This window comes from Podarcis erhardii (assembly GCF_964252035.2).
Source record: "Podarcis erhardii genome assembly, chromosome: Z".
Taxonomy (NCBI): domain Eukaryota; kingdom Metazoa; phylum Chordata; class Lepidosauria; order Squamata; family Lacertidae; genus Podarcis; species Podarcis erhardii.
In genome coordinates, this window is record NC_138504.1 from 42,372,913 (window position 1) to 42,391,039 (window position 18,127).

General features: G+C 44.6%; 2 protein-coding genes across 11 annotated transcripts in view; one reads left to right on the top strand and one right to left on the bottom strand.

Moving 5' to 3' along the window:
• Positions 1-18,127, bottom strand: part of SLC31A2 (solute carrier family 31 member 2) — an 833,895-nt gene that overhangs the window by 423,746 nt on the left and 392,022 nt on the right. The gene's annotated exons all lie outside the window — the stretch shown is intronic.
• Positions 1-18,127, top strand: part of CACNA1B (calcium voltage-gated channel subunit alpha1 B) — a 327,842-nt gene that overhangs the window by 213,689 nt on the left and 96,026 nt on the right. For 7 of the 9 annotated variants that reach the window (XM_081847405.1, XM_081847407.1, XM_081847400.1 and 4 more), the window contains 3 exons: positions 3,108-3,175; positions 11,574-11,680; positions 17,554-17,616. In XM_081847405.1, the coding sequence (XP_081703531.1) occupies positions 3,108-3,175; positions 11,574-11,680; positions 17,554-17,616 (238 nt within the window). The remainder of the gene's footprint in view (positions 1-3,107; positions 3,176-11,573; positions 11,681-17,553; positions 17,617-18,127) is intronic. The other 2 variants (XM_081847402.1, XM_081847408.1) reach the window with 1 other exon arrangement.

An 18,127-nucleotide genomic window follows, 5' to 3' on the forward strand; every position in this document is an offset into this window, starting at 1 on the left:
GCTGGTGAAATCCGAAACTTTGGTAGTCCCATTTATGCAGTGCAGGTTTCCTGTGAGCCAGTGTGGTGTAGTGGTTAAGAGTGGTACACTTGTAATCTGGTGAACCGGGTTCATGTCTCTGCTCCTCCACATGCAGCTGCTGGGTGACCTTGGGCTAGTCACACTTTGAAGTCTCTCAGCCCCACTCACCTCACAGTGTGTTTGTTGTGGGGGAGGAAGGGAAAGGAGAATGTTAGCCGCTGTGAGACTCCTTTGGGTAGTGATAAAGTGGGATATCAAATCCAAACTCCTCCTGTTGTTGTTATTCTTCCTCCCACCTGAAAAAAGGAATACACATACATTATTTTTTTCTACCTGCATACACACATAACAATAAGTCATGTGTTGTTGGTTTTTAAATGCTGGTTTGTTCATCTCACAGATGAGCAAATAAGCCTAGATATATTTTTCCAGATTGGTACTTCTATGGAATGGATAGGCAACCAATCGCCTTCTCAATCTGGCCCGCAGATGGTCTGGGAATTCATTCCCCCCCCCCAAAAAAAATAGTCCAGCCCCCCACAATGTCTGAGGGACAGTAGAGCAGCCCCCTGCTGAAAAAGTTTGCTGACCCCTGTTCTATGGTTTGGGGGGCATCTTGGGTGAGGCAGTAGCCAAAAGACCATAGCTGAGCAAGGCTATTTGGTTCAGACATAATGCCAAACCATAGCAATAGTTTGTAAAGCAACAACAAGCCACATTTCACATTATGGTTTGTTGACAAAAAGCAAACCTTGGTTATTCTGCTGGGCTGGGATTGGATACTCCAACAAATCACACTTGGACTAAACAAACCATGACTTAGCAGAGTGGGGAGAAATAGCCACACTCTCTTCTGGGAAACCTTTGGCATATGTCAGTAGTGGGCATCCATCAGATAAGCAAGAGGCATTATCAGAGCTCAAGGGCACATTCTCCACCTGGGTGGCGGATAATCTCAGGGAGGGTGCAAAGCAGGACCAATGATGGATGTGATGTCTGGCTTGTGGAGATTTCCAAGGGCTAGACAGAGAGGTATTGAGGGTCTCATTTGCTCCCTGGGCCTGGGCCTGAGTTTCCTCACCTGGCTTAGTGTTACGTGTGAGCCAGACCATACAGAAGCCACCCCTTCCTTTAAAATGGCAAGAACATTCTGTTGCAATCTTTCACTGTCTGGAGTGACTGTGTGTGACTCCAAGTGCTGTGCTAAGTGCATACTGAATGTTGTGCTTTGTACAACATAGAGGCACCTACAAAGGCATTGCCTTTGGCAACCCTGCCCTTCTATACCTGGTAAAAACAAGATAGGTGAATTCCATAGTTGAGTGGCAGCAGCAGTCAGTAGAGCCCCCCCCCCCAACATTCATCCAGGCTTGTCCTTTATTTTCTTGAGCAGATGAATTCTAACAGTCAGAACTGGAAAATCTATATAGATGATGGTGCTCAGATCACAAGTGGCTCTGCACAAAGATCTATTCTTCGCATTTAGCTTTTAAATCAGCTTCTCCCCAACCTTCATATTCCAGATGCTGTCAGACTACAACCCCCAACCCTTCCCAGCCAACAGAGGGTGGGAATTGTAGGCCAACAGCATCCAGGGACAAAGGCTCTCTATATACAGACTCCCCATGATGGACCATTTGTTGCCCTAAATGTGCTTGCTGCCCCCCTTTTCTTTTCTTTTCTTTTCTTTTCTTTTCTTTTCTTTTCTTTTAAAAAAGAAAAATCAAACTCTGACCAACTCTCTCTTTGCAGCCTTTTTGTAGAAGTCGCCTTTGTGCTGAATTGCTTTTTGCCCTAAATTCCAGCTACCTGCCTCAATTTGAATACAGCTGCTAATGCTCAAGACACACTGCTGTCTTTCTCATCGCTTCCCAGCCTTATTAGCTGCCAAATGAAAAGTTAATAGAAGCATCTAAAAAGATATGTAAAAGTTAGCTGGCTGAGAGAGGTGGAGGGGGGGGGGACTTCAGCCTATCTGTTCAAAACAGACTTGACTTGAAATAATTAGGCCGCATCAAGGAAGGTGAAACATCCGTGCAGTACAGTCAGAGCAGGTAGCTGGAGGTGAAAATATGCAAGAGCGCAATGGTGGCAATTTTCTGACTTGATAAATTTCATGCGCAGCTCAAATACTGACTACAAAGCATTTAGAGGACTATTCACAGTGCAGAATTTAGGAATAGTCAAGGGATTTGATCATGGTCTGTTTTAGGGAAAAGGAACCTCCGGCCCAGATGCTAAATCTGCCCTATATGCCTCTCTATCTGACTCCTAGATTCCCCAGCCCTGAATTATGTGATGTTTTGAATTATTTGTATTATTGTAGCCAATACAAACCCAGCACTAGTTTTATGCCACTTGTTGTTCCATAGTCTACTGATAACATTAGATGGTATCCAGTGCCAAACTAGGCCCACTGAAATTAATAAACATACGTAACTTAGGTTCATTAATGTCAGTGTGTCCACTCTGAGTTAAACGTTTCTTGAATACAACCAATTATACTTAAAAGCAAAGGAAGAGCATGCAATGTATCATCTTCATATTTACAATTGATAGTCTTCCTACCCAGGGGACCTTTACTTATAACAATCTATCAAGGGCCATTTAAATATACTTTTATCATTTATTATGATTATAATTAACCAGGTTTTGCGCTGATCAGTTATCCAAGCTCTGAAACAACAGATTGAAGTCTCCCACCATGTAATTGGACATGCTTTAAATAATGTTTTCCAATATTCTTTATGTTATATAACGCAACTGTTCTGATTTATTCAGGTTGATCATATAACCAGATCTGGCTTCAAAATCATTTAATAATTGTCACTTTTTAAAATGTTTTTCAGTGATCACACATTATCAAAATTATGTCATGCACATAGGTCACCTCATGATGACCTGTTTATTGATCGTTCATCCTGATTTGCTTGCAGGGAAGTTAGACAACTCAGACTGTTAATTGAGTATTCATCCTGCTTTGATTGTGGAGAAGTTAGACAATGTCAGACTGTTTATTGATCATTCATCCTGATTTGTGGGGAGATCAGGGTTTTCTTTAAAAAGATCCTTAGCAGCTTAACCAGACACGCTCCTGAACGTCTTCTTGGCCATTGCTGTGGACAACCTTGCCAATGCACAGGAGTTGACCAAGGTGAGTGTAAGAATGCACCAAGGCTCTCAGCAGCTGTTGGAACCACTGGTCCTTTGGTGGAAGAGGCTGGTAGTTTGTCCTTTTTTTCTTTTAAATTGCTGCCTATTACCCCAAATAGGATTGAGCTTTGGGCTCCACAGAGCTTCTTTCAGCTTCTTGTACAGATGGGGAAGTTGTGGTCTTCCAAGCATTGCTGAATTCCCATAATCCCTGACCATTGGCCATGCTGGTCACAAGTCCCACATCCTTGTGTACACCCTCTACTGGTTTAAATATAAGAACAGCCCGCTAAATCAGACCAAAGGCCCATCTAGCCCAGCATTTCCCCCCCTCACAGTGGCCATTCAGATGCCTATGGGAATCCTGAAAGGAGGATCTGAGGGCAACAGTGCTTGAGATTCCTACAAATGTGTTTTCAGAGGCATACTACCTCCAGCCGCGGAGGGAAAACATACACATTATTGCTAGTAGTCATTGATAGAGCTTTATCTGCTATGAATTCATCTAATCTTCTAAAGCATCTCATGGAAGAAAATTCCATCATTAGTCTACACCCTGTGTGAAGAAGTCTGTCCTTTCGCTTTCATTAACATAAGAAGAAGCTTCTGGATCAAGTCCGATGGCCCATCTAGCCTAGCATCCTTCTCTTACGGCAGCCAACATAGGTGCCAACTCCCTTGGACCCTGGGTGCCCGAGCACCCACAAAATTCCCCATGAAGGGGCCGGGCACTCACAAATTTTGGTGCCAGGGCCATGCATGCCACATGTCACCCATGGCTCCAGGCACCCACGGTTGTGAGGCCAAGCTGGCAATACTGGCAGCTAACCAGATGCATGTGGAAAACTCACAAGCATGATTTAAGCACAAGAGCACTTTCCCCACCTCTGTGGAATCCAACAACTAGAATTCAGAAGCATTTCTGCCTCCAACAATGGAGGCAGAACATTGCCATCACAGCTAGTACCATTCCTATGACAGTTTATTCCATTTTACTTAAGTGATTCACTCCACATTATATTTGAGCTTGTTGGACTCTTCCAGAAATCTAGAGGAATCTAGTGCATGTTTAGGGCTCATTTCCAGTTAACCCAGAAAATTGCAGGAGCAAAGTGACAAAATTTGGAGTGGCATACTGGTGTATCATTCTTTCCTGCTGTTTTTAATGGGTAAGCCATGTGAGAACAGAAGCACACATGTGTGGAAGGGCTGGAGGAATAGTGGTGCTGTACAGTGGAATTATTTGTTGTGTCACACCATGCCCATTCATATGTGGGGCTGGGCGATGTCAGGTTTTCAACATCGCAATCTATCACCAGCTGAGCGAGCCCCATGCCCCATATGTGAGGCATTGAGGCATGCTCAGCTGGGGTGGGGGGTGGGAACAGTTTAAAGAAGCCGAGGGAGGAACAAGCTGTATTGGCCTGGTGCTACATCTTGCTTTTCCTTCTGCTGTTCCCTGGCTTGTTTGAACTGCTCACAGTGTAACAGGATATGCTTTATATAGTTGACACCCTGAGAGCATAAGAAGAGCCTATTCTGATAGGGTATACCAGACAACCTGCCATTTAGTACTTCTGATGGAAATACATTTAGTCTAGCTTTGGTGAATAATCAGCAATAGTTAGGTACAGACAGATTCATGAACTATGATGGTAACTGAAAATCATGACAATAGTGGATTCCAGATGCAAACCGATCACAGGTTACATAGGATCTAGAGTGAAGATCGCTGTGTGAAATGTCCCATAACATCTGCCTCAGGGATTTAAGGGCAATATTCTAGCCCAGATGGTGTAAAAAGGATGGTGAAAGACCAGTCAAGGAGGCTTTTTGGGCCATAGTTTTCGACCATGAGCTGATAGACTCCCCATCAGATAGATGTAAAAGTAATCCCTTCCCCAGGGGAATACTGAGATCTTTAGCCAGTATTTCAAGGCAACCCACCACACTTTGGTGGAGAGTGGGCATTCACCTGTTTCCAACAACAAAATTGATTTAGGGACACTCTGGGACCTGAAGTAGGGACCGAAGGAACTTAGCTTGGAACCCATCTAACTTAGAAAATAGACCATTGTACCAGACTTTTGAAGCATAAAGGAACTGGGAAACAGATTTCGCATTAAGGACCCTTATGGTTGATGGAAGATAGTGACCTCCCTTTGTGAAAATGAAATGGAGTATAGCAAGTTTGCTCATCTCCGCCTCCTGACAGATAGTCTGCCAGTGGCAATTCCAGGACTTTGTGTGGTGAAACAACAGCCCTAGGTACTGGAAGCCTTTAGTCTGCTCTAGAAGATGGCCACCTAATACCCATTTACAAGGGGAATATTTTTTCTCAAAGACCAAAATTTTGGATTTCTCATAGCTGATGGGTAACCCATTTACAGAACAGTAATCTGAGAACTTCCTTAGTTGGTATTTCAAACCAGGTCTGGAACGAGAGACAATGGCTGCATTGTCCGCATATAGCAAAAGAGGGGTCTTTCCAGTGATGACCATCTGGATCCATTAGACTTTCCTCTAAACCATTTAGGGAAAGGCTAAACAATGTGGGGGCCCAAGTAAAGCCCCATCCTACTCCCTTAGCCATCTCAATACAGTCTGAAAGCTGGTCTTGCAATCCACATCTAACCTGCAATTTGCCATCACTGTACAGAACTTTAATAAGAAGAGTCATTTATCCTGCAGTAATGGCTGTTATTTGGTCCATGGTTTCGATCTGGGAATAGATTCGGAAGGAGATTTAAAGTCCATAAAGGCCACAATTAGTTCTCCCTGCAGAGGGCTGGTGTATTTCTCTGCTAAGTGGGGCAGCACGACACAGTGATCTGATGTTGAAAGGTTCTCAAGAAAGCTGGCCTGGGCTTCAGATATTATATTATTATCATTTTAAAAAGAGTCAGTTTAATAGAGAGGAATCAAGTGTAGAGCTTTCCCATTATAGAAAGAAGCACGTACTGCTAGTAAGCCAGGTGTCCCCCATTCTATATTTGTGCATCTGGTTCTTCCTGCCTAAGTGCAGAAACTTACATTTGTCCCTATTGAAATTCATCTTGTTAGCTTGCACCCAGCTCTCCGATCTCTTAAGGTCATTTTGAATTCCAATTCTGTCTTCTGCGGCATTAGCTACCCCTTCCAGTTTGGTGTCATCTGCAGATTTGATGAGTATTCCCTCAATTCCTTCATCCAAGTCATTGATAAAGACGTTGAACGATTATGGGCCCAGGACAGAACCCTGTGCCACCTCACTTGTCACTTTTTCCCAGGATTATGAGGAACCATTAATGAGTACTCTTTGGGTTCAGTCAGTCAACCAGCTACAAATCTACCTAATGATTACCTCATTCAACTCACATTTTACCAGTTTCCTCACAAAAAGTCACTTCTTGGTTTGCACGGAGAAGCCATTTTCAGTGGAGACCAGTTACAGAAGCATGCCACTATAGTAAAGCCGCACTGGATGCTGAATTTTTGCGCCCCTTAACAATTTTGTACCCAGGGCAACCGTCTCTGTGCCACCCCCACATGCTACGTCACTGATGCCCAGCATAATGTTTGATGTTTTATCTTGTTTTTAATATTCTGTTGTGGCTGGGAAAACCCAGCCAGATGGGAGAGGTAAATAAATAAACATCATCATCATCATCTCCAGGTAGGGCTGGGAGAGATCCCACTGTCCCAAACCTTGGAAAGCTGTTACCAGTTAGTATAGTGGACAAAACCAAGCTAGATTGACCTGACTGTATATGTCAGCTTGTTCCTTGAATTTGCTCTTTGTTCATTTGCTCTTTGTTCATAACCATGAGCACTGGGTTCTTACTTTATATTTTAGATGAAAGGACCATAGGTCAGCGGCTGAGCATCCATGATCAACCCCAAGCATCTTCAAGTAGGGCTGGTTATGTTCCCTGACTGAAATTCTGGCCACTGCCAGTTAGTGTAGACAACACTGAGCAAGATTAACCCACTGGCCTGACTCAGAATGACAGCTACCTATACTGCTATGCAGAGAGGCCAACAGCCACCCACAGGCAGAATCTTGAACTATGAGCCTCTGCTGTGTCCTTCTGCCCCTCTTAGCAAACCTTCTTGTATAGAACGATTTTATACTGTCTGAAATTAAGCTCCCTTTCCTGCTTTTTATAAAAACTGATGAGATTTTTTTTCCTCTTGGGGATTTGTTATTGTCTATTCAAGGAGCCCCAAAAGATTTGTAGGAACACTTTGGCTTGGGGCAAAGAGAGGCTCCTTAAGGCATTGAAAAAAGGAGTTCAGACCACTTCCTTTTCAAATTTCCCCTTTGAATTGTTCTGAATCCAATGGCTTGTCCAGAAAGCTGCCTTTTGTTAGTGTTATGGTGGAGGGCAATTAAATATTGATGGCATCAAAAGCACTGATAAATTGCACAGCTTCCTTTGAAATGCTCTCAGTTTAAATCATACCATGGATCTGGAAATCACTAGGGCTTTTCAAAAGAGGGAAGAGGTGGAGAGGGAAGAGGCGCATCAAAGAGCTTCAATTATGTGGTGTACTTAGGAGAATGCAAGGGGTTTTATAGCTGAATAAATATGATTACATGTAACACATGCAAATTAAGAACGTTAGAAGAGCCTGCTAGATCAGACCAATGGCCCATCTAGTCCAGCACCCATTTCTTGCAGTGGTCAACCAGATTTCGCTTGTGCGAAACCTGCAGGTAGAACCTGAGCACGACATCATTCTTCCCTCTCCCAGGTTCCAGCACCTGGTATTCAAAAGCATTGCTACTTCTGACAGTGGAGGCAGAGCATAGCCATCATCCCTAATAGCCACCAACAGCCCTCTTCTCCATGAATTTGCCCAATCTTCTTTTAAAGCCAAAAGGGCAATGTAACCTGGCCTCTGCAAAACACTTTGTTAACTGCCCCCTCCATCATCTTCCATTCATGTCTTCCATTCATGCGCTGACAAGCCTCTGGTCTCCCAGTAGGAATGAACAGATCTGTCAATTTCATTTTCGGTCAGTTTCTTAATTTTTGCAGCCTTAAGGATGGTTTGCCCCATATCCTCATTAGTTTGCATTAAAAAAGAGAGAGAGAGAGAAGTCCTCATAAAAATTCATCAGTATTTTAATTCATGTTTCTCTTAATATGCACAACATTGCACGCAACTTCCCCGAATGGAATACAATGCATCTTATTATTTGTATTGATATATGCTGTGATGGGATAAGGGGTGGCTTGTGCGTAAGCGCCACACCGCTCCAAGCTGAGTAGTTGGCTAAAACTTTCCCTGACCGGACAGCCCTTACTTTGTGGCTGTCTTAATCACTGGCAGAATCCGCCAGTGGGCGTTTCCTGAATTTCTTCCAACATAAAAGCTCCTTGACCGTGAGTCTCTGCCTAGCTTCCCTGTGCGACAGCTTTCTGTGCAGAGTGGGCGTCCCAATGGGAGGTCCTGAGCTCTCTCCACTGGTCTCGCTGGAAGCGTCTCTGAGCCTTCCCTCTGACGCCTCCTCCTCCTCTACTTCCTCAGCGGAAGCTCTCCCTCTCTCCCTGCTGGTTCCCTCTCCAGCGTCTGGGAGCCTCGCCACTGCCCTGGGCTCCGATGGCAGTTCCCTGACATATACTTTTTCGTGCACGCTTTCATGTATCTTTTATAAAAATTCTGAGTATGTGGAGAACTGCATCATAACATTCAGAGAAGTGTGCCTCTTGAAAGATGGCTACCTTTCAGTTTGCTTATTAGGCAAAAGTGCATTAAATTCAAATCCCTCATCCCTACCCTCCAGGTGTTGCCAAACTATAGCTCCCATCATCCTTGGCCATGCTGACATCAAGGGTACTTTATGACAGTCCATTTTGAATATCTGTACCAGACCATTGCCAAGCAAGTCACTGATATACCGTATTTTTTCGTGTATAAGACGACCCTACATATAAGACGATCCCTATTTTTTTTGAGCCCCAAATTAAGAAATCAACGTTTTAAACATCAAACAGAACAACTTTGATAGTTTATTAAATATTCAAAGCTCTGGCACTGGCACAGCAACCCTGACCAGCACCTGGGGTGACAGGATGTGTGTGTACACCCAAAGTTGTTGAGTTTTTTTGAGAGATAGCTCAGGAGGTACAGTGGCTCCGGCACTTCTGGCACCTTCTTCAAGGCAGCCATGGGCAGGTAAGTAGTGTTTTGTTTTGTTTTTTGCCCCCTGAGCATTCACCATCCATGTATAAGACAACCCCCAATTTTTGACCAAAAAAAAAGTTAGCAAAAAACATCTTATACATGGAAGAATATGGTATGTACTGAAAGTTGTGAAATAATTGACTGTGTGCAATAATTTAATGGTCTATCTTTCACTTAGTCTGGCTTGAATTACCGTATTTTTTGCTCTATAAGACTCACTTTTTCTCTCCTAAAAAGTAAGGGGAAATGTGTGTGTGTCTTATGGAGCGAATGCAGGCTGCGCAGCTATCCCAGAAGCCAGAACAGCAAGAGGGATTGCTGCTTTCACTGCGCAGCGATCCCTCTTGCTGTTCTGGCTTCTGAGATTCAGATTCCCCCCCCCCCCTTGTTTTCCTCCTCCAAAAACTAGGTGCGTCTTGTGGTCTGGTACGTCCTATAGAGCGAAAAATACGGTACTTCCTTACCAACCACAGCAAGGGATCAGCTCATTATGTGCCCACTAGCCTATTCGTGAACGGCAATAGCAGTGTTTGATAGTCTAAAGGCAAAGCAGCCCTTCCACTGCTCTGATCCAGTGGCGTAGCGTGGGGGGTGCAGGGGGGGGCGGCCGCACCGGGCGCAACATCTGGGGGTTAGGGTTAGGGGGCGCAAATCCATGGGTTGGGGGCACAAATTACTTGCCTTGCCCCGGGTGCTCACAACCCACGCTACGCCACTGCTCTGATCTGAGTGTTTTCCTCTCTGAAAAGGGAAGAGCTGAACTTAGTGTTGATGCGATTGACAATGCCAAATATATCAGCAGATCACTGAAGAAAGCTGCCTCATACTGAGTCATAGGATCATAGAGTTGGAAGGCACCCCAAGGGTCATCTAGTCCAAACCCTGTGCAATGCAGGAATCTCAGCTAAAGCACCTATGACCAGTGACCAATCCAAACACAGCTTAAAAACCTCCAAGGAAGGAGAGTTTCCAACCTCCAGAGGGAAATTGTTCTTCTGTCGAACAGCTCTTACTGTCAGGAAGTTCTTCCTGATGCTTAGCCAGAATTTTCTTTCTTGCAACAACAACAACAACAACAATTTATTTATACCCCACCCATCTGGCTGGGTTTCCCCAGCCACTCTGGGCGGCTTCCAACAAAGTATTAAAATACAGTAGTCTGTTAAACATTAAAAGCTTCCCTAAACAGGGCTGCCTTCAGATGTCTTCTAAAAGTCTGGTAGTTTTTCTTCTCTTTGACATCTGATGGGAGGGCATTCCACAGGGTAGGTGCCACTACCAAGAAGGCCCTCTGCCTGGTTCCCTGTAATGTGGCTTCTTGCAGCGAGGGAACCGCCAGAAGGCCCTCGGCGCTAGATCTCAGTGTCCGGGCAGAATGATGGGGGTGGAGACTTGAATCCACAGGTCTAGGTCAGTACTATCTGCACTGACTGGCAGTGGCTCTCCAGGATTTCAAGTAGGAGTCTTTCCCTGCCCTCCCAGAAGATGCCAAGGATTGAACCTAGGACTTTTTACATGCAAAGCAGATGCACTACCACTGTGTTACAACCCATCCCCAAAAGGACACAGGAAGCTGCCTTGTACTGAGTCAGACCACTGGTTCATCTAGCGCAAGATTACCAACACAGACTGGCAGCAGCTCAACTGTGTTCCAGGCAAAAGGGCTCCCCAAACCTACCTGGAGATGCTAGGAATTGAACCGGGGACCTTTTTCATTCAAAGCAGCACAGAACCATGGCCCTTCCCCAAAAGGACACAGAAAGCTCCCTTATACTGAGTCAGACAACTGGTCCAATTAGTTCAGTATTCTCTTCATTGACTGAGAGCAGACTCTTAGGTGGGAGTCCCTCCCTCCCTCCCTCCCTGCCCCCTGCCCTACCAGGAGATGCTGGGGATTGAATCTGCAGGCTTTTGCATGCATAGGAGACGATCTACCACTGAATGGCAGTCCTTCCTCAGAAGAATTTTATCATCATTATTTTTAGTTAGATTCCTCTTTTCCATTAACTTTGGTTTCATTGCATCTGTAGTCATCTCAAAAGACAGGAGGTGAATTTATGGGTGCATATATTTACATTGATTTCTACAACAGGCTTGTGAGATATGTCACTTAATTCCATGTATAGATTGGGGAGGGAGATGGGATAGTCCTAGAAACACCCACTCAGAAACATGTCCTGTCAAGAATAATGCATTCCTGCCTGTGCCATTGTCTTCCAAAACAGGACGAAGAGGAGATGGAAGAGGCCACCAATCAGAAACTTGCCCTGCAGAAGGCCAAGGAAGTAGCTGATGTTAGTCCCCTGTCAGCCGCTAACATTTCCATAGCAGCGTAAGGGTTTCTTTTTCTTATTATTTTGGAAATGTCATGCCCATTTTATTTCTTCTTTGTGTCCCCTGGTTGCCATTCACATCTTATTTGTTCTGGTCCAGAAAGAGTCCATGCCCACCCCCTTCCACAAACAGGCCCCCCTGTAGCATCTTGTGGACGAACCATATAAACCCTAGAACAATGAAGGACAAGTTTTCTTTTTTCAGCCTGAGAGTTGCATTTCCTTCTTGGCACATGCTAGTCGTAGGTGGGGGCGGAAGCAAAAGCAGACAGAGCAACAAATGTGAATGTTACCTTCAAACAGGAGGCTAGTTTCTACACACAGAGGCACCATCTGGGGAGGTGAACTCACCCAAATGTTAAGGAGGGGCTGGTCCCCTCAAAATTCTGCTCCAGCCTTTTGCTTTTCTTGTAACTTGAAACCATTGGTTTGAGTCCTACCCTCCGGAGCAAGAAAAAACAAGCTTGCTCCATCTTCCATATGACAGCCCCTGAGATATTGGAAGATGGCTACCCTATCTCCTCTCAGTCTCCTCTTTTCCAGGCTAACCATACCCAGCTCCTTCCACCGTTCCTCATAAGGCTTGGTTTCCAGACCCTTGATCATCGTGGTAACCCTCTACACACATTCCAGTTTGTCAATATCAACTGATGTCAGGGATTAAAATCCTTGCAGAAGCACTGTTTGAAGCAGCTCACATGGTTCCTTTAAGTGGACAAGTGGGTGGGTGGTGGCAACAGGGAAAGGTGGGGGGAGAGGATTCTCCCACACCCACCCTACTGTTGCTGCTGCTTCTATTGCCACCCAGTTGCTTGCTTAAAGGGGAAGTGTGAGTTGCTTCAAATAGTGCTGTTGCAAAATTCTTTAAAGCAGCCCCAGCACTCCTGCTTCAGCCGCTGGAAAAAGGTGAGCTGCTTCAAAGTGCACTTTTGCAAAAGGCTTTAACACTTTGCCAGTCTCCTTTTAAACCTCTAAGAGCAGGGGATTAAAGGGGGATTGCGAAGAGAGTTGCAAATCCATGGGAGGGATTTTGACCAACCTGTCAATGATATGTTGTTGTACTCCTGATAAGGATCTGCCCCATCAAGTAAAAAAAGTTTTCCCACCTCTGCATTATCAGATGCTGAGGAAACATTCCACATCCAGGCAAAAACACTCAAGACGGGTGCAAAGTAGGGCCAGTGAAGCATGTGGCCTGAGACATGAGTGTAGCTTGGGAGAGTCCTGAGGGCCAGATAGAGAGGCTTGGAGGGCCACATTTGGCCTATGGGCCTAAGGCTCCCCACCCCTGCCCTAGAATAAACAAAACCTCTGAAAATAATACTGGTGACTCTTAGAGATTTATATCACAGGGAACCACCCATTGACTTCTTGTGCATTTGAAATGTCTTTCCTGTCCATGTTGTTTTTATTTTATTTTATTTTGTTTTATTGCAACTTTTTTTTTTGCTATCTTTCATCCATAACAAGATGGTTTAGAAAAACAAACTACAGTGAAAGGATCCAGAATAAAACTGTAGTCAGGGATGGAAAACCTGTAGCACTCCAGATGTTGTTAGACTACAACTCCCATCATCATCAACAAGCATTGTCAATTGTGAGGGACAATGAGGGTTGACATCAGGAGGGCTGACAACCAATGGCACCTAGAGGGCTGCTGGTTGCCCATGCTTGCGCTACTGGCAGATAGTTACAAGAATTCAACTGTTGTTAACTGCTAGCAAATGATACAAGAATAGAAGTATTTCCAGTTCAGTGCTGAAAATTCATTAATGTGGGTACTTGGTTCAGTTCAGATATTCCAAAGGAAAGGTGCCTCCCTTTAGTCAGCACTAATTGAACCTCACTGCATATTACAGCATGATTGGGAGGGCTTCACCCAACAGTTTTATTGCTGGGCAAGTTGACATGAAGAAAGATGCTCCTCCAGGCTAAGTGGTGCCAAGTTACTTGGGGTTTTAAAGGGGAAAACCAAAACCTTAATCCTGGCTTGGTGGTATATTGGCAACCAGTGCACCTGCTTTTGGGAGTGGTGTAACATGAGGACAGTAGGACTCAGTGCTCTGGCTTGACTGGTGGAGCCCCTGGACCACCCTTAAAAGCAGTCCCACAGAGAGTGCATTGCAGTAGTCCAGCCTTGAGGTTACCGATGCATGAATCACAGCAGCAAGGCTGTCCCAGTCCAGGAATTATCCATATTTAGCATACCAGCTAAGGCTGGAAAATGGCACCCCCTAGTCACTACTGCCATCTGTGTCTTCAGGGACAGAGATGACTCCAGGATCACCCACAGGCTATGCAGCTGCTCCTTTGAGGGGGAGGGTGACCCTGTCCAGAGTAAGCAAACATCTAAATTCTCAGGCCCAACAACCACCCACTTGCAGGATTTCCATCTTGTTAGGATTCAGCTTGCTTATTTATTTATTTATTTATTTATTTATTTATATTTATTTATTTATTTATCTATCATCTATCTATCATCTATCTATATCTATCTATCTATCTATCTATCTATCTATCTATCTATCTATCATCTATCTGTCTGTCTGTCAGTCTGTCTGTCTATTTAATGTATAAGTAAAGGTAAAGGGACCCCTGACCATTAGGCCCAGTCATGACCAACTCTGGGGTTGCGGCGCTCATCTCGCTTTATTGGCCGAGGGAGCCGGCGTACAGCTTCCGGGTCATGTGGCCAGCATGACTAAGCCGCTTCTGGCGAACCAGAGCAGCGCACGGAAACGCCATTTACCTTCCTGCCAGAGTGGTACCTATTTATCTACTCACACTTTGACATGCTTTCAAACTGCTAGGTTGGCAGGAGCAGGGACTGAGCAATGGGAGCTCACCCTGTTGCGGGGATTCAAACCCCAACCTTCTGATCAGCAAGTCCTAGGCTCTGTGGTTTAGCCCACAGCGCCACCCGCGTATATATATATCCCACTTTTCCTCCAAGCCACAAAAAAGACTCTCTCTCATGCACCACCAGCCATGCTTTGGGTGTTGATGGGACCGAGAGAAGGTGTTCACCTGAGGTGTTTAGCTAGCACCCAGGTAGGTTTGTAAAAGTAGATACAATCAGGTAGCTTCTTCTGACTGGCCCTTATCCAGGCCATCTCTGCATCCAGGACTTGCACAGCAGCACCTGACTCAGATATAATAGACAAATGGAGCTGAAGTTTGCCAGTAATTGGGAAGGGCGCAGAGCCTCCTAGTAGGTGGGGCATGGTTGCTAACTAGGAGGGAGAGAGCTAAGTGGTAGAGAAGGTGTTGCAGTGCAAACATACTGGTGGTTCTGGCAGTCCTGCTGCTGTGTTTGCACTGTTCCAGCCTCCCTGTTGCCTCATCATTTAAAATGAAATAACATGCCCAATGCATGAAATGAATATTTTTCCAAGGTCACTGTGTATAGCCAAATGTTTCGACTACTTGGCCTTCTTCAGTGGCAGTACAATGTACAATTGCAGAGAAAGAATACAGATCAACAGCTGTTGTTGTGTATTCTATATCTGCAGTTGTACATTGCACATGTTGAAATTGCATTCACACATGTTGTTGCATTGTAATTTATTTATATATCCAGTTTGTCACTATCACTGCATATGGTGAAAGGGCCACTCGGCTATGATACTGTTTTGTTTTGGAAAAAAAAGGTATAGTTTTGTGTATATAATATATGTATATTTAATTCATAGGATTGTAACCAATTAATTCTACACAAAGTGGTTTAAGAATCAATCCCTCTTCTCAGGGAATTCTGGAAACGGTAGCTCCATGAAGGGATTGGGGTCCCCTAACAACTTGCAGCACCCATAAAACACTACAATTCCCAGGATTCTTTGGGGGAAGCCATGGCTATTTAAAGTGGCGTGATACTGGTTTAAATGTATTGTGCAGGTGGGTCCTAGGACTCAGGTAGACCCATGAGCAGAGCTCTACTCATCCATGAAGTTTGCTAGTTGACCTTGGACCAGTCACCGCCACTCAATCTAACCCACCCCACAGGGTTCTTAATAGGACAAAGATGTGAAGGAGAAACTTGTAAGTGAGGCAGGACTGGCAAATGAGCTGAGATCAGAAGAACCTAAGACAAGCCCTGCTGGATCTGACCAAAAGCCTGTGTAGTCCAGTATCCTATTTCTCAGTCTCTAACCAAATGCTTTTGGAAACTCAGAAGCAGGACATTATGGCAATAGTCCTGCTTTCCCCCCTCAGCAACTGGCATTCTGATCCTGAAGGTACCTAGCAAAAGCCCTGCTGGATCAAGCTGCTGGTCCAGCTAGTTCCAGCATCCTGTGCTCACAGCAGCTAGCTAGATGGGTATGGAAAGCCCACAAGCAGGGTCTATGTTCAACAGCACTTTCCTCACTTGTGATCCTCAGCACCTGTTATTCAGCCATTCATAGCCATATTCTAGTGATGTAAAAGTAACATACAGACATAGTGACCAGCATCCACCGACAACCTCATCCTCCATTAATTTGCCTGATCTTATTTTAAAAGCATCTAAGCTGGTAGCCATAAGCAAATGTAACGAATGAAATGAGCAAGAGAACTTCTCCAGCCATTTAATCCCTTATTATTATTATTATTTTTAATAATAATAATAATTAACTTAAATATTTATTAACCACACAGAAGGTGTAACAAGAAAACCAAATGCAGCTACAAAAGCAGGTTTTTAAAAGTTAATCAAAACTGGTTTTCGAAGGGTGGGAAATCGTGTTCCAAAGGCCTTCTGGACAATACAGTTCAGACATCTGTATTTGATCTGTATCAGAACACATCTGAAAGAAAGCAGGGGTGACCAGGTAAGCTTCTATTGGCAAAGAGTTCCAAAGACAAATCTTGATCTCTGGTAAAGGCTTGATCTCTGTTAAAGTCTGACTAGACCTCAGAGGCATGGGAGGTACCTGTGCCAGTGCACAGTTTATCCAATAGGCATCAAAATAACTCCTCCTTTGGATATATATTTTTAATCACTTTTTTTTTATTTACAACAGCAGCACCACCACCACCACCACCAACACCAAAGTCCAAACCACCAGCTGTCAGCAAAAAATAAAAATAAAATTATTTATTCCTGAAATCCCAACTCCCATCAGCACCAGCCAACAGGGCTAATGGTCAAGGTTGATGGCCCTTTAAGTGCAACAACATCTGGAGGGTGTCAAAGTGCCTGCCCCTTTCAGTACAGCCTGGGGAGGTCCTTTGGGCTCCTACTTCTAGCCCACCTTCTGAAGTGTGTCTCTTGATTTTCATCCATGCAGTAACTGTGGCCTAGGACAGGGGTTGCTAACATGGCACCCTCCAGATGTTATCAAACCACAAACCAGAACCTCATTGCCCATGCTAGCTAGGGCTGTTGGGAATTGTAGCCCATCAACATATGGAGGGAACTATGTGGGCACTCCCTGCTTGACAATTCCTAGAGTATATACTTCAGTTGCACCCACAAAGATCTGTGATGGTGATGTGGTTTATTGGAAATAGCCTTAAATGTCCACAAGTGCAATCTACACTATTTTTAAAATATCTCTTGGTTGGCTTCTGGGTCCACCTTTGTATGGCTTCCATTGTTATTTTGATTTGATGTTTTTTGCATTAGTTTAGTTTCTCTCTCCTCCCCTCTCCTCTTTCAACACAGAGATGGTGTCTCTGTGAATCTCACTTTCCCCCAGAGCTTGCCTGGGCTCTGTTTTGTTTTGTTCTGTTTCTTAAGATGCACGTTCCAGCTTGCAACCTGATGGGGGACCTGGGGAGCCTATCCAAGCCTCCCTCTTGATACAGCTGTTTTAATGTTCCTAAATAATCTTGGGAATTGTTCCCTTCCCCCCCTCTCACGTTTTTGTTCTTCTGTTTCTTGCATGTGCAGTTTTGTAAAGCAAACACGAGGTACTGTATCACGCAGCTCGTCGGTCTCCAGCGTTAATTCACCGTGAGTTGCTCTCTGTATACAATGTTCCATAAATGGATTTGATGAATGATGAATATATACATACAAGTAGACTTCTCCCCCTCCCCTTCCCTTTGCTTAAGTCATTCACCTCATTGTGGAAAATCTGCTGGAGGAAAAGGCGGACAGCATCACCTCACCATGCTTGTGAGTTGCTTTGGAGCAATTCCGTCATGTGGTGTTGTTCTCTCTGTTTCGTTTCTTCGTGTGGTTGCATGCATATGATGTGCACTTCCATTGGTCTTCCTCTTCCCATTTGACCCTTGTGTTGTGGCCTGTCTTGATTCCAAGTTATTTGTCTTGCTCCCTCGCCTCCCCACTTCCTCTGTCTAATGCACTTCTTACTTTGGTTTTTCCACCAGGTGATGGGATCAGAGCTGAGTTGTAGGGAAGCCATTCAACAAGTGATGACCAATGGTGGCTCCAGGTTTCTGGAAGGGGCCTTTGGGGAAGATCCATGGGGTTCTAGCCATGATGGCTACATTCTGCCTCC